At 42.5% G+C, this 15946-nt stretch overlaps 1 protein-coding gene across 15 annotated transcripts in view; it reads right to left on the reverse strand.

The window, feature by feature from the left end:
• Positions 1-15946, reverse strand: part of aimp1a (aminoacyl tRNA synthetase complex interacting multifunctional protein 1a) — a 68744-nt gene that overhangs the window by 37626 nt on the left and 15172 nt on the right. For all 15 annotated transcript variants that reach the window (XM_068045716.1, XM_068045724.1, XM_068045632.1 and 12 more), the window contains one exon: positions 2091-2224. In XM_068045716.1, coding sequence (XP_067901817.1) covers positions 2091-2199 — 109 coding nt within the window. In that variant the 5' untranslated portion in view covers positions 2200-2224. The remainder of the gene's footprint in view (positions 1-2090; positions 2225-15946) is intronic.

The following is a 15946-nucleotide window of genomic DNA, read 5'->3' on the forward strand; positions in this document are numbered from 1 at the left end:
GCTTTCAATAACTGAAATCTATTTTGTCTATGCAGCTTTCAGACAGAAACTCCATTTTAGGGTAGTTCCCTCTCGAAGCCTTTAATGGACTTTTTCTTATAGACTCCAATCACAAAGCTAGACATAGACAGCCACTGGACTACATAAAGTCCGCATTGCCCTTTTCTCTTATGTTTCATTAGTGTAAGAAAGTAGAAAAGTGATTTCATTTTAAAGCAACAAATGTATAACATGCAAATCCAGTGATAAATCCACTACTACCTGCTGAGAAAAATTATAACCGATGTTCCTTAGATTGACCTAATGAGAAAAATATCCGTAGTGCACACGTATGACACCACTGCCAATTACTTACGGGCAACCTTGTAGTGTGATCTCACACAACTAGAAACTAGATGGTGACTGCCAAGACTTAGTTTCACTTGGGTGTATTAGTAATTTCAAACTTCCATACATCATTTTTGGCTAGATTTGTTGCTATAATAGTTCAGATCTTTAATGTAGGACATTTAAGAACAAATCAATATCCTACATTGGGTCAAAAATACAAAGGTTTTTTTTCTTCTTTCAGTTTTCTTTCCTTATGATTGTAAATTGAAAACAATAGCTCTTGCTGGTGTACAGTTCTAGAGGTAGCAATCACCTTCTGGCACCTCAGCCAAGAGGCCATTTTTAGGCATGAGGTTGGACAACTCATATTGGTAATCTAATCAAATGTGGAAACCGTCACAGACAAGCCTGTCCTCACTTGATCTCCACAGCAAAACACATTATTGCATAGCAATTAGGAGGGGGAAAACCCTGGCCAACTTTCCCTTTCTTTGCCTCTTATTTGATCCCGAGCTGAGCTTCTGACCCTGTGTCCTCTCCAGCACCAAGACTGCCTACTTGCAGCACTGTAACATCACCAAAATCCACCCCTGCTGCAGCCCTCATCCATGACTTTGTTAACGCTAGACTTGATTATTCTAATGCCGTCCTGCCCAGCCTCCCATCTCGAACCCACAGGCAACTAAAGCTCATCCAAAATTCTGTATCCTAACAAGTTCACCATCACCCCTGAGCTTGCGTGACCTACAGTGGCTTCCGGCTCAGCAGCAGCTCAAATTTAACATTTTTATCCTCGCTTTCAAATCCTCCATGGTCTTATCCCTCCTTCTCTCTGTAACCTCCTACAACTCAAGATCTCTCTGTTCCTCCAATTCTGCCCTCTTTCGCATTCCCAAATTTCATTGTCCCACCACTAGCGAGTGAGTCTACAGCTGCTTAGTCCCTACGCTCTGGAATTCCCTCCCTAATCTTCCCTGCCTCTCTCACCTCCTTTAAGACACTGCTTAAAAGCTACCTCTTTGACCCTTGGTCACCTGTCCTAAAATCACCTTATGTGGCTTAATGTCAAGTTCTGTTTGTTAACTCTGAAGTGCCTTGGGTTATTTTCCTACATTAAAGGTGCTAAATAAATGTAAACAGTTGTTGCTCTTAATTAAGGAATAGTGAGAGCCGTTGTATTGCTGTCCCACTGATTGACTCAGCACAGATCAGGGATTAAAGCTCCTTTCAAACAAAACCCTATGACACAACTTTTGGACAGAATAGTTATAGCAGCAGTAAGTACCATGGCGCTTAGCCAAATATTCTAAACTCACTATTAGCAGTATGTGATTTAAAGGCTAAACATGAGTTTGAGAAAGGTTTAGGATAAGCAGGATTTACATGCAATATTTTAATATAGAAAGAAAAATAATTTTCAGGAGTACCAGAAAATCTATCAAAGGGATCCTGATATTAGTGCTTCTATTGGGATCAATTGGAATTAGGAGACATGAGGGCTACTCTTGGTTGGACAATTCAATGTTACAGCAAGGTCATCAGGCTGGCATGGTATTTCTTTGCTGCAAGCATGCCTCCCATTGGCTGACCATACAGCAGTACTGATAACAGTTATGAAAGACTATGGTTTAGACAATCATATCCATCTAGCTGCTAATGCATGAAGTGGAATGGGAAATTATTTTAGGTATGGAGAATTCATAACCAGGAAAACCCATGGGGAAATAAATCAATAAATGATCACAACATTCCAAACTTACTTGCTTTCTCTTTAAGTAAGGCCACCTGCTGCTTAAGGTATTCAATAACTTGGTCAGCCTCTATGGCTCTCTGCTCCAGCCGGTTTAATAGAGCACGATCGCTAGACATTCTTGCCAGTTGCCGTCCTAGAAACCTGAGAGGAATAAAAGACCAAGTAGTTACTCTTCTTTTTTAAATTTATTCCAGTGCCGCTGGAAAGGCCGACATTTATTTCCCATCCCTGATTGCTGCTGTTCAATAGACAGTATAATTTGAGGATTGATGTGTATATGGACTTTTATAAGGTGTTTGAGAAGTTCAACTTCTAAAGTCTTTTACTATTCTCATTGTTGACTATATTTCTGTGTTTTGTATCATCTGTAAACTTTGAAATTATGCTCAGTATACCCAAGTCATATATCAAAAACAGCAGTGGTCCCAATACTGACACCTAACAAAATACCAAGGCATACTGAAAAACTGTTCACCACTACTCTGCTTTCTTGTCCTTAGTCAATTTTTTACCCAGAGGGTGGTTGGAATCTGGAACACACTGGCTGAAGGGGTGGTAGAGGCAGGAACCCTCACAACATTTAAGAAGTATTTAGATGAGCACTTGAAATGCCATAGCATACAAGGCTACGGGCCAAGTACTGGGAAATGGGATTAGAATAGATAGGTGTTTGATGGCCGGCATGAACACGATGGGAAGAAGGGCCTGTTTCTGTGCTGTATAACTCTACGACTCGATTTTTTATCCATTCTGCCTCTCTTTAATCTAATGGGCTTTAATTGCATTAAGCCTATTATGATGAACTATTGAAAAGCAGCAAGTTCAATGAGTTGAACAGATTTTGTTCATTCTTTGCTTTCTTAGAGAGCAGGGTTGGTCAACTTTTCAAAACTAGAACAAGTAAACAAAGCTTTACACTGACAAAGAACCATAAATTGTGGAACTTAGCAATTACATAGAAATCACAAAGAAACAGGGCATTCGGCCCAACTACAATAACTTTTGGCATTTATCCTTCACGTGAGCTATAGGCTTAATCCCAATGTCCACCCTGTTCTCATATCCCTTTTACCCCATTCCTTCAACCACCTATCTAACCTATTCATAAAAATGATATCTAGTTCAATCTCTAACTCCCGTAGTGCATTCTACATCCTCACAACCGTGTAAATAAAGTCTCTCATAGTCTGTCCTAAATATCTTACAGGTAATCATATCTACATCCTCTCATCAGTAATCAAGTATTGTAATAAATGACATCTCCAGCCTAAGCAATACATTTTTAAGATTTTTAAATCCACAAACAGTACTGAGGAGGTTGAGAATGTATATTCTTTATTTATTCAAACTTTTTAAAATAAAATTAAAATCAGATTATTAAACTATATGTAGCCCATGGTTGTACAACATACAGCCCATGGGCCAGAATATGGCCTGCCAATCACATGTGACTGACAGCAGGCTGGTGCGGTGGTCACAACACTCACCCAAACTGGAGCGCTAGATACCGCAAGCTTGTCCTACCTGCTTTACGATCTGCTGTGGAAGGTGAGCAATTTAACCCGAGCGTGTGGGGACAGCTGCTGCGTAGCCAGTTGCTCTAACAGGAATAAGCATGTGTCTCAGTGTGGACTTAACATCTTACTTTTGTTCCCTAGTGGTTGTTTGCTCTCCAGTGAAGGGCTATGTCTCGCCAGTGTCACCATTAGAGACTAGCTTTCAATTCCATATTTTTAATTAATGAATTGAATTTAAATTTCACCAGCTGCCATGGTGGAATCTGAACCCATGTCCCCAGGGCATTAGCCTGGGTCTCTGGATTACGAGTTCCATGACATTACCACTACGCTACCATCTCCCCATACTAAAAAAACTTTCATGACTCTGCTTCCTTGTCCTTAGCCAATTCGGTGCTGACACGGGGGGTGGAGGCGGATAGAGATCAAGATCAGTGCTGACAGATGGACATGTATTCCGAATACTGCGCATCGCTACATCAAGTGTGCTGCCAGAAATTGTGCAAGCAAAAACAATGCCAGGTGTTCAACTTAGTGAAGAGAAAATAAGTTCATAAATTAGTCTTCTCATTGAAAGCTTGGTCACAAAAATGCACATTTGTTGCTGTTGAATTAGGAGAAAGATAAATTTTTAATGCCTTTATCTTTCCAAAATTTGCTCATCAGCCCCGTATGTAGGACAAAACTGGTAATGTGGCTTCTCACGTGAAAAGGTTGGACACTCCTGATGTAGCCCCATGACCCTAAATTGAAATTAACCAATTTAATTTTCATCACCCTTTAAATACAAAGACCATAAACAATCTCAACAGGCGAAAGAGCAGGACATGAGTGCAGTGCTCAAATATTCATCTTTTGAGATCGGTGACAGCCAATTGTGTGTGCTTGTGTGCTCAATGAGTGAAACAATGAACTTCCCGACACCACACCTCACTTGCACATCAAACAACTACACTAGCATCTTCATTGACGTCAATAAGCTGTTATGAGATCAGCCAACAGTGGACAGATTTCCAAAGAAATTATCAGCAATATTGAATTAGTTCTTTTCTGGTTGGCCTATGTGTAGAATAGTGTTTCAAGAGCTGCTGAAGAACTATAACATAGATAACCCAACCAGAGCCATGCTCAGAAGCTTTTTGAAAATTCTTAGGCACACTGGTTTGAGAACATAGCAACAAGCCTGCTTCCTCACTACAAATTTGGTACTGCTGGAAATCCTGTGCAATTCCTCCCCCTCACATTACAAAATGTTGTATCTTGCCATAGTAGGTTAAGTGCAAGGTAACAGAATTATTTCTCAGTAAACACAATAGAAATTATTCATATTAACCTGATAAAATTACCTCCTTAATCAAAACAATCCTTTCGAGATATTGTGCAAATGGTCTGTTTATTTCAAATTTTATTCTTGATCCAAATTACTTCTCTATTAACACCCACTTCTCAAAAGATTGAATGGTGTGCGCACTTGTGCTTTATAGACTAATTCAAGTGAAAAGTATCTATGAGGTTTTCATTGCTAACTGTGTCACATGTGGTGACCCTTGTTCAGTCAAATGTTTGGTAGTATTTTTCCAGTAATGCGACAATCTGAGACACTGGAATATATTAAGAACTGGTTTTGTTCTCCATGCAGGCTCTAACGACTGGATGGCATCGGGAGCAGACTTAAAAATATTTCTGCCAGTTCTGGCACGAGTATTGAACTTCTGCCGGGTAAATAAAAGGGCAATATTGGATTGGGCGAAATGTATAATTGTCAATCAGTATCACCTATTTTATGCTCCTGCTGAAGTTTAAAGTTCTGCCCTATTACGTTCTGAATTTTTCTATTCAGATAAGTTCATTTTTAAATTTGGTTCCTGTGTTTTCTGTTTATAGAGGCATCCTTTTCTTCATGGCTTCCTCCACTGCCAATCTCCCCACAGTTCACTCAGGTAGCAGGACTTTTATTCCCCCCCCCACCCCCTCTGCTTCTACCCTAGACGTCTGTGCCGCGATCCACCAACTTCTTTAAAACTCCATGACGGCTTACTTTTATTAAATATACACAAATGCTAAATATATAAATTGCACTTGTTTCTACATTGTAAACTAAAAAAATTGTTACAGTGTACACTATGGGTCGGGTTGGTGAATGGGAGCGGTCACAGTCAAAGTTTCATCAACTCACCTGGCTGTGGGGAAATGGTCCGGACCTGATCCAGAGTCTACTTCATCCCTTGCTGCGTTAAGCTCCCTGCTGCACTCTGTTGCACCTCTGCCCACCTCAGTCCCTTGCTACATGAGTTTTTTCTCTGAAGTGGGCCAAGAGAAATCAGGGCTGACAGGTGGAGCAGCCGTGACTCAACACTTTTCCTTTTATTAATTGACACAGTATGACACACTGAACGCTATGAAAAGGTGCTTCTGGAATTTATCATGAACTATAATTGTTTTGTCTCTCTTTTAAAACCAATATGTGCAGCCTGGTAATGGCAGTACAGTAGGGGGCTACTGTGGGTAAAAATGTCTGTAACTTTCCCCAAGTCCACTGTAGATTTGTAAGCATGAAGTCTAGTAACTGACAGATATTCATTTCAGAGGAATAATGGACTGCAGTGAGCCTAGGCTGAGTTATTACCATCTTACCTCACTTCATTATCTCCTTTATGTTATTTTGGATATCTTGAGGCCATTTCCCCACAAACAGGTGAGTTACTGAAACTGGGACTATGTCCCCCAATTTAAGTACACCTGTACTTTTTAAAAGTTGATGTTAGCTGCTTAAAAGCTCAGAATTTACAACTTCAAAGTGGAAATCTAACACCACTTCACCAGAAAACATTTTAAATCTCAAAGTGGCAAAGGCATGGAACATCGACTAGTATATACTAATAATTCAGTGACATTAAAACAGCTCATGCCATATTTCGGGCATGTTATCTATCACACATTAATTGACAAAACATGGAAAAAGTGGTACAGTACAAGATGCTATGCAATATAAGAACTTGAATTTATCAGCATTTTTCATGACCTCCAAACATCCCAAAATGTTTTACAGCTGATTGAGTATTTTTACAAATTGTAGCCATTGTTGTAGTATGTAGGCTATGTTGCAGTGAACTTGCACACTGCAAGGTTCCACTAACAGCAATGAGATAAGTAAGTAGTTTGTTTTCAATAAAGAAAAATCTTGAAAAGGATTATTGTCTTTCAATGAGCTTTTATCTGGTTTCTAAAGTCAGGAAAACTATCATAGATTGAAATAATCAACTACATCTATGCAGGTGAGGAAAGCTACATCAGAAGTTAAGTAAATAATTCTTATATGGTCCTGATGGAAGGAAATCCTGCGCAAATGCTACGCACACAAACAGTTTTGTCCTCCCAGTGCCTAACATTTTTCTAAGATAGGACAGCGCAAGAGCATCTAATCTAGCATTAAAACATGTCATTTAAAGTTTTAAGGCTTCGAAATCCAGCCAATCTCCAGACACTTTTGAAATGCACTTCATGTAGTATCCTGGTTCATGAAGCTTCCATCGAAGAACATGACCAGAGAGTAAAAGTGGTTTTAAGACATCTTCAGGAAGAAGGGTTCACGCTTAACAACAGTGTGAATTCACCAAGACATCTATCCATTTCTTGGGACACATAGTAACAACAGTATAATGGCAGACCCACAAAAGATAAGAGCCATTAATGAGTTTCCAACTCCAAATTCTGTCCAACAGCTCCAAAGATTTCTAGGAGTGGTGAATCAGTTCACCAACTTTTTACCTCATCTAGCACAGGTAACTGAGCCATTAAGACAACTCTTGGAAAAAGATCAAGCGTGGTGTCGGAGTTCACATAAAGAGCAGGCATTCCAAAAGATTCAAGAAATGCTCATGTTGCCCTATAACCCTACATTACCAGCAACAAGTGCTGCAGATGCCTCATCCACAGTGTTAGGGGCAATCCTTTTCCAAGAACAGCCTGATGATTGTTGAAGACCAATATACTATGTATCAAGAGCTTTGTCTCAGACAGAGACCAGAAATGCAGTAATTGAAAAAGAAGCACGAGCAGTCACGTGGGATTGCGAGAAGTTCTCTGAATACATTATGGGATTGAAAGTTGCCATTGAGACAGATCACAAACCGCTAGTTTCCTTACTAGACGAGAAGGAGATCGCAAAAATGCCTCCAAGAATTCAGAGGTCCCAGTTACAATCGATGTGATATACATACAAGACCGTATACGTTCAGGGAAAGATGCAAACCTCCGCTGATGTGCTATCAAGAGCAAAGGTAGACCATCAAGCTCAACAGGACGTGAACTTTGTGGACAAGATAGAGTCATAGTCACAGTATACCGCACAACAGTGGCCAGCAAGTATACAGAAACTGCAATAAATTAGTCACGCCCAAAAGCAGGATGAAGAATGTACTCGTATACAGGGTTGGCCTCAAGAATGCCCCAGTGGTAAGATCATGAAAACTTCCTATGAATTCAGAAAACACTTAACAATTATTGATGATTTGCTGGTGTATAATGACAGACTAGTCATTCCACGTTCACCCGGATCAGATATCTTGGAACATCTATATCAGGGCCACATGGACATAACAGGGTACAGTCATCCAGTGGCCAGAAGTATCCAAAGACATAGAATGCATGGTCCTGAACTGCAAAGTATATGCAATACATAGACTGGAGCAGACAGAACCTCTGATTACAACAACAGTTCCAACCAGACCCGTGGGAACGGCTAGGGATGGATTTATTTATGTGCAATGGAAAATCCTACATAATCATGATCGATTATTTCTCATGATGGTTGAGGTGAAAAGGTTCAACTCAACAGATTTTACAGGAAATCTTTGCAACACATGGTATCCCTGACTAAGTCGTTTCAGGAAACGGACCACAGTTCGCAAATGAATACTTCTCACAATTTACAAGAAAATGGGGATTCGAACATCTCACGAGTTCACCACGATATCCTCAGTTGAATAGCAAAGCCGGAAGAGGAGTAAGAACAATAAAGATGTTATGGTGTGGACTAACACCTTCTGAGCTGTTTATGGGGAGGAAGGTAAAACCTACCTGCCTATTTTGCCTAGAAAGTTACTTCCGGAGCTCGATGTCAAAGACTACCAAAAAGTCCAAGTACTACAGGAACAATTACAACACAAGATTCCATACCAGAAATTTACCTCAGCTAAAGGAAAGTGAGAAGGTATGGATATGAGACCTAGTATGGGAAAGTGTTGTCATCCAAAAAGATGAAAATTATCAGAGATCATATCTCGTATGCACAGCAGAGAAAACTATATGACGAAGTAGAAGAAACATTATCCCTATTCCACAGAAGCAACGATCAATCATTTATCTGGACAGACCAGATGATGATCAAGAAACCCAGAGACAACAGGATACGACAAACATTGGTCAAGGACATCCAAGTCGTCCAACAAAACTTTCAAGCAAGACCAATGATTCAACTCCGAGAAGAATACGATCAGGGAGAGCTGTGAAACCTCCTGATCGGCTGAATCTGTGATTGGGAGACCTGGGGGGAGATGGGGTAGTATGTAAAGTCAAAATGAATGAATATATATATATATATATATGTCAAAAATAGATAGGGACAAAGACTTGGGGGAAAATGTAGTATAAGGGCCTTAAAGGGTTAATGTTTGAGCCAGTGAGAGTAAACCTCTCCCACTTATAGTGATGATATATGTAATAGTCAATCGGGGATTAGGCTTGGAAGAAGCTAGAAGCAGCATTAGGTGTGCTAGCTAGATAGGCTTGAGGAGTGTAAATTATTATATGTACATAATAAATGAGTTATTCTTTAGCCCTTCAAAGACTTCTCAGACTTCTTTGAACAACCCTAGAACTACATTATAACAATACAGAACACTTCACACCAGGCTAGTTGTACTGCAGCCAACGTTAAGCCCATGTGATGCAATACACCCTCCTGAGATGTGCCCGTGTATTCCAAGTACAAATATACTGCACACTATATATGAATTATAACTTAAGTGCACAGAATTACGACAACCACAAAGAAAAGCACAAAACTTTAAAAAGAAAATTAAAATTTTAAAAGCTAGTTATGATTTCATAACAGCTCTCTGCAACTTTGGAACTAAAACACTTGATATTATAGTCATTTTCCACCTGGGACAACTTTGCAATTTGAACCCATATCTAAATTTGCTACATATGAAGACTAATACAAAAATGATGGATTAAAAAAAAATCAACGCAGCAGTGACAATGATGGTTTTGATCAAGTTGTCAAAAAGATGGAGGATCTACAGGTTCTATTAACAACAACTTGAATGATTTTGTAATGCTCCAACAGCACAGTAACAAACCTTCTAACAAAAAAAATGAAGTGAACCTTGAAAAGTAGATCCAATCAACTATCAAGGGACAGGATTCAGTTTTATTTTCTAACTACCACATGTATTCTAACTACCACAAGTACTGCAAACCCGCTCAGAGCATTAGACAAATGTTCATGGCTCTATATTGCTATAATCGCTGGGTCAAAATGCTAGAACTCCCTTCCAAACAGCACTGTTGGTGTACCTACACCAGAAGAACTGCAACAGTTCAAGAAGGCAGCCCATCACCACCTTCTCAAGGGCAATTAGGGATCGATGATAAATGCTGGCCGAGCCAAAAACACCCACAACCCATGAACGAATAAAACAAAAATTCCAGGATTAAAAAATTGAACCCGAGTGAAAATCTAGGGAGTAAAGTTAACTGTGCCTGAACAAAAGTATGGAGATATTTAAACACTTAGTTTTATAAGGTACAGAAAGGAAAAATTGACAGTAAAATCAGGACAACAAATAGGCCGCGCTGACCTCCGCACGAGTATTCAGAATCCACATTCCTAAGGAACACTGCTCAGTACCAGGAGCCTCACCCCAAGGTAGCTTTAAATAGCATATTAGAGAAGACTTCACAAGCCGTTTAAGATCAACTATAAAAAGATACTGAAACATAGGATTTCAAGAAATTAACTGACAGATTTGCAAATCTGTCAGTCACAGCTGATTTGTATATTTTGCCTATCTCTAACAAAAATACAAAGGACTTGAAAATTTGGGCCGTTTTGTTAGAACAGAGGAGGTTAAGAGGCTATTTGATAAAAGTTTAAAATTATGAAGGGATAGGACAGAGCACATCAGAATAGACTGCTCCCAGTAATTGAGGCATCTATAAAAAGGGGATTTAGATAAAAGATTAAATATGAGTTTTAGGACTGTGTAGGAGAAACCTTTTACACAGGTTTGTGAACCTGAATGCACTACAGGCCATAAATGAAGCACAGACAATTTCAACATTTAAGAATATGTCAGATAGGTAGTTGAAGGAAAGAGTTATAGAAACTGAGCAGGCCCATGAAATTAGGACCACTGCTAATGGGACAAGACATTGGCTGTGAAGCATTTTGCAAGATCCTGAATAGGTGATATTGCCCAAAACAAAGGCAAAGTATTTCTCTCATTCAGATGAGGGTGTGCACAGCATAGAATCATACAACACAGGAGGCCATTTTGCTCATCATGTGCGCTAGCTCTTTGAAAGAGATAGCCAACCAATCAGTCTCATTCTCATGCTCTTTCCCTATAGTCCTAAAAAAAAATGATCTTGAAGTATATATCCAATTCCCTTTTGAAGTTACTATTGAGTCTGCTTCCAAGAACCAAGACAGTATGGAGTGGGCTTCGCCATCAGAAACTCTTTGCTCAGCATGATAGAGCCACTTTCAAATGGCTCAGAACGCATACTGTCCATCCGACTGCTCACCGCCTCAGGTCCAGTACACCTACTCAGCATCCATGCTCCAACACTCTGCTCCCCACCTGAAGCTAAAGACCAGTTCTACGCGGAACTCCATAACATCCAATACCGAACATCTGTTCCTACTGGGGGACTTTAATGCCAGGGTTGGGGCCGACCATGACTCATGGCCCTCCTGCCTTGGGTCACATGAGATCAGAGGTGAGCTGACAAGATGGATATAGAACTGGCTCGGTCATAGAAGACAGAGGGTAGCAGTGGAAGGGTGTTTTTCTGAATGGAGGGATGTGACTAGTGGTGTTCCGCAGGGATCAGTGCTGGGACCTTTGCTGTTTGTAGTATATATAAATGATTTGGAGGAAAATGTAGCTGGTCTGATTAGTAAGTTTGCGGACGACCCAAAGGTTGGTGGAGTTGCGGATAATGATGAGGATTGTCAGAGGATACAGCAGGATATAGATCAGTTGGAGACTTGGGCGGAGAAATGGCAGATGGAGTTTAATCTGGACAAATGTGAGGTAATGCATTTTGGAAGGTCTAATGCAGGTGGGAGGTATACAGTAAATGGCAGAACCCTTAGGAGTATTGACAGGCAGAGAGATCTGTGCGTACAGGTCCACAGGTCACTGAAAGCGGCAACGCAGGTGGACAAGGTAGTCAAGAAAACATAAGGCATGCTTGCCTTCATCGGTCGGGGCATAGAGTATAATAATTGGCAAGTCATGTTGCAGCTGTACAAACCTTAGTTAGGCCACACTTAGAATATTGCGTGCAATTCTGGTCGCCACACTACCAGAAGGATGTGGAGGCTTTGGAGAGGGTACAGAGGAGGTTTACCAGGATGTTGCTAGTCTGGATGGCATTAGCTATGAGGAGAGGTTGTAAAAACTCGGATTGTTTTCACTGGAACGACAGAGGTGGAGGGGTGACATGATAGAGATTTACAAAGTTATGAGCGGCATGGACAGAGTGGATAGTCAGAAGCTTTTTCCCAGGGTGGAAGAGTCAGTTACTAGGGGACATAGGTTTAAGGTGAGAGGGGCAAAGTTTAGAGGGGATGTGCGAGGCAAGTTTTTTTTTTTTTTACACAGAGGGTGGTGAGTGCCTGGAACTTGCTGCCAGGGGAGGTGGTGGAAGCAGATACGATAGAGACGTTTAAGAGACATCTTGACAAATACATGAATAGGAAGGGAATAGAGGGATATGGGCCCCGGAAGTGCAGAAGGTGTTAGTTTAGGCAGGCATCAAGATCGGCGCAGGCTTGGAGGGCCGAATGGCCTGTTCCTGTGCTGTACTGTTCTTTGTTCTATGGCTTTGGAAGGATGACTGAGAACGGACAGAGACTGCTTGAGTTGTGTACCTATCATAACCTCTGCATCACCAACTTGTTCTTTCACACTAAACCCTGTCACCAGGTTTCTTGGAGGTACCCAAGATCACATCGTTGGCACCAGCTGGACCTCATCGTCACAAGGCAAGCCTCCGTAAACAGCGTTCAAATCACACGCAGCTTCCACTGCGGACTGCGACACCAACCACTCCCTGGTGTGCAGCAAGGTTAGACTCAAACCAAAGAAGCTGCATCACTCCAAGCAGAAGGGCCACCCGCGCATCAACACGAGCAGAATTTCTTATCCACAGCTGTTACATAAATTTCTAAACTCACTTGAAAAAGCCCTTCAAAACACTCCCACAGAGGATGCAGAGACCAAGTGGGCCCACATCAGAGTCGCCATCTATGAGTCAGCTATGACCACCTATGGCAAACGTGTGAAGCAGAATGCAGACTGGTTTCAATCTCACTTTGAAGAGCTGGAACCTGTAATAGCAGCTAAGCGCACTGCACTGTCGAACTACAAGAAAGCCCCCAGCGAGTTAACATCCGTAGCACTTAAAGCAGCCAGAAGCGCTGCACAAAGAACAGCCAGGAGCTGCGCAAATGACTACTGGCAACACCGAAGCAGCCATATTCAGCTGGCCTCAGACACCGGAAACATCAGAGTGTATGATGGCATTGAGAGAGCGCTTTTGGGCCAACCATCAAGAAGATCACCCCCCTCAAATCTAAAGCAGGGGACACATCACTGACCAACGTAAGCAAATGGACCGCTGGGTAGAGCACTACCTCGAACTGTACTCCAGGGAAAATGTTGTCACTGAGACCGCCCTCAATGCAGCCCAGTCTCTGCCAGTCACGGATGAGCTGGACGTACAGCCAACAAAATCGGAACTCAGTGATGCCATTGATTCTCTAGCCAGCGGAAAAGCCCCTGGGCTGCACAGTGGTTAGCATCGCAGCCTCACAGCTCCAGGGACCCGGGTTCGATTCTGGGTACTGCCAGTGCGGAGTTTGCAAGTTCTCCCTGTGACCGCGTGGGTTTTCGCCGGGTGCTCCGGTTTCCTCCCACAGCCAAAGACTTGCAGGTTGATTGGTAAATTGGCCACTGTAAATTGCACCTAGTGTAGGTAGGTGGTAGGGAATATGGGATTACTGTAGGGTTAGTATAAATGGGTGGTTGTTGGTCGGCACAGACTCGGTGGGCCGAAGGGCCTGTTTCAGTGCTGAATCTCTAAATAAAATAAAATAAAAGGACGGCATTACCCCTGAAATAATCAGGAGTGCTAAGCCTGCTATACTCTCAGCACTCTACGAACTGCTTTGCCTGTGCTGGGACAAGGGAGCAGTACCACAGGACATGCACAATGCCAATATCATCACCCTCTATAAGAGCAAAGGTGACCGAGGTGACTGCAACAACTACCGTGGAATTTCCCTGCTCAGCATAGTGGGGAAAGTCTTCGCTCAAGTCGCTTTAAACAGGCTCCAAAAGCTGGCTGAGCGTGTCTACCCTGAGGCACAGTGTGGCTTTTGAGCAGAGAGATCGACCATTGACATGCTGTTCTCCCTTCGTCAGCTACAGGAGAAATGCTGCGAACAACAGATGCCCCTCCATGTTGCTTTCATTGATCTCACCAAAGCCTTTAACCCCGTCAGCAGACGTGGTCTCTTCAGACTACTAGCAAAGATCGGATGTCCACCAAAGCTACTAAGTATCATCACCTCATTCCATGACAATACGAAAGGCACAATTCAGCATAGCGGTGCCTCATCAGACCCCTTTCCTATCCTGAGTGATGCGAAACAGGGCTGTGTTCTCGCACCCACACTGTTTGGGATCTTCTTCTCCCTGCTGCTCTCACATGCGTTCAAGTCTTCAGAAGAAGGAATTTTCCTCCACACAAGATCAGGTGGCAGGTTGTTCAACCTTGCCTGTCTAAGAGTGAAGGCCAAAGTACAGAAAGTCCTCATCAGAGAACTCCTCTTTGCTGATGCTGCATTAACATCTCACACTGAAGAGTGTCGGCAGAGTCTCATCAACAGGTTTGCGGCTGCCTGCAACGAATTTGGCCTAACCATCAGCCTCAAGAAAACGAACATCATGGGACAGGACGTCAGAAATGCTCCATCCATCAATATCGGCGATCACGCTCTGGAAGTGGTTCAAGAGTTCACCTACCTAGGCTTAACTATCACCAGTAACCTGTCTCTAGATGCAGAAATCAACAAGCGCATGGGAAAGGCTTCCACTGCTATGTCCAGACTGGCCAAGAGAGTGTGGGAAAATGGCGCACTGACACGAAACACAAAAGTCCGAGTGTATCAAGCCTGTGTCCTCAGTACCTTGCTCTACGGCAGCGAGGCCTGGACAACGTACGTCAGCCAAGAGCGACATCTCAATTCATTCCATCTTCGCTGCCTCCTAAGAATCCTTGGCATCAGGTGGCAGGACCGTATCTCCAACACAGAAGTCCTCGAGGCGGCCAACATCCCCAGCTTATACACCCTACTGAGTCAGCGGCGCTTGAGATGGCTTGGCCATGTGAGCTGCATGGAAGATGGCAGGATCCCCAAGGACACTTTGTACAGCGAGCTCGCCACTGGTATCAGACCCACTAGCCGTCCATGTCTCCGCTTTAAAGACGTCTGCAAATGCAACATGAAGTCCTGTGACATTGATCACAAGTCGTGGGAGTCAGTTGCCAGTGATCGCCAGAGCTGGCGGGCAGCCATAAAGGCGGGGCTAAAGTGTGGCGAGTCGAAGAGACTTAGCAGTTGGCAGGAAAAAAGACAGAAGCGCAAGGGGAGAGCCAACTGCATAACAGCCCTGACACCCAATTTTATCTGCAGCACCTGTGGAAGAGTCTGTCACTCTAGAATTGGCCTTTATAGCCACTCCAGGCGCTGCTCCACAAACTACTGACCACCTCCAGGCGCTTACCCATTGTCTCTCGAGACAAGGAGGCCGAAGAAGATGATGATTGAGTCTGCTTCCACCACCCTCTCAGACAATGCATTTTGGATAACTCACTGGGGACAAAATTGCTACTAATCTCCTCCCCGATATTTTGTGAAACATGTAAAATCTGCGCCCTCTGTTTACCGCTTCCCCTGCCAGTTTCACCCTATCAAGACTCCATATAATTTTCAACCTCCCTGTTTAATTTCCCCTAAACATCCTCTGCTCTAAGGAGAACA

This window comes from Heterodontus francisci, chromosome 1, assembly GCF_036365525.1.
Source record: "Heterodontus francisci isolate sHetFra1 chromosome 1, sHetFra1.hap1, whole genome shotgun sequence".
Lineage (NCBI taxonomy): Eukaryota > Metazoa > Chordata > Chondrichthyes > Heterodontiformes > Heterodontidae > Heterodontus > Heterodontus francisci.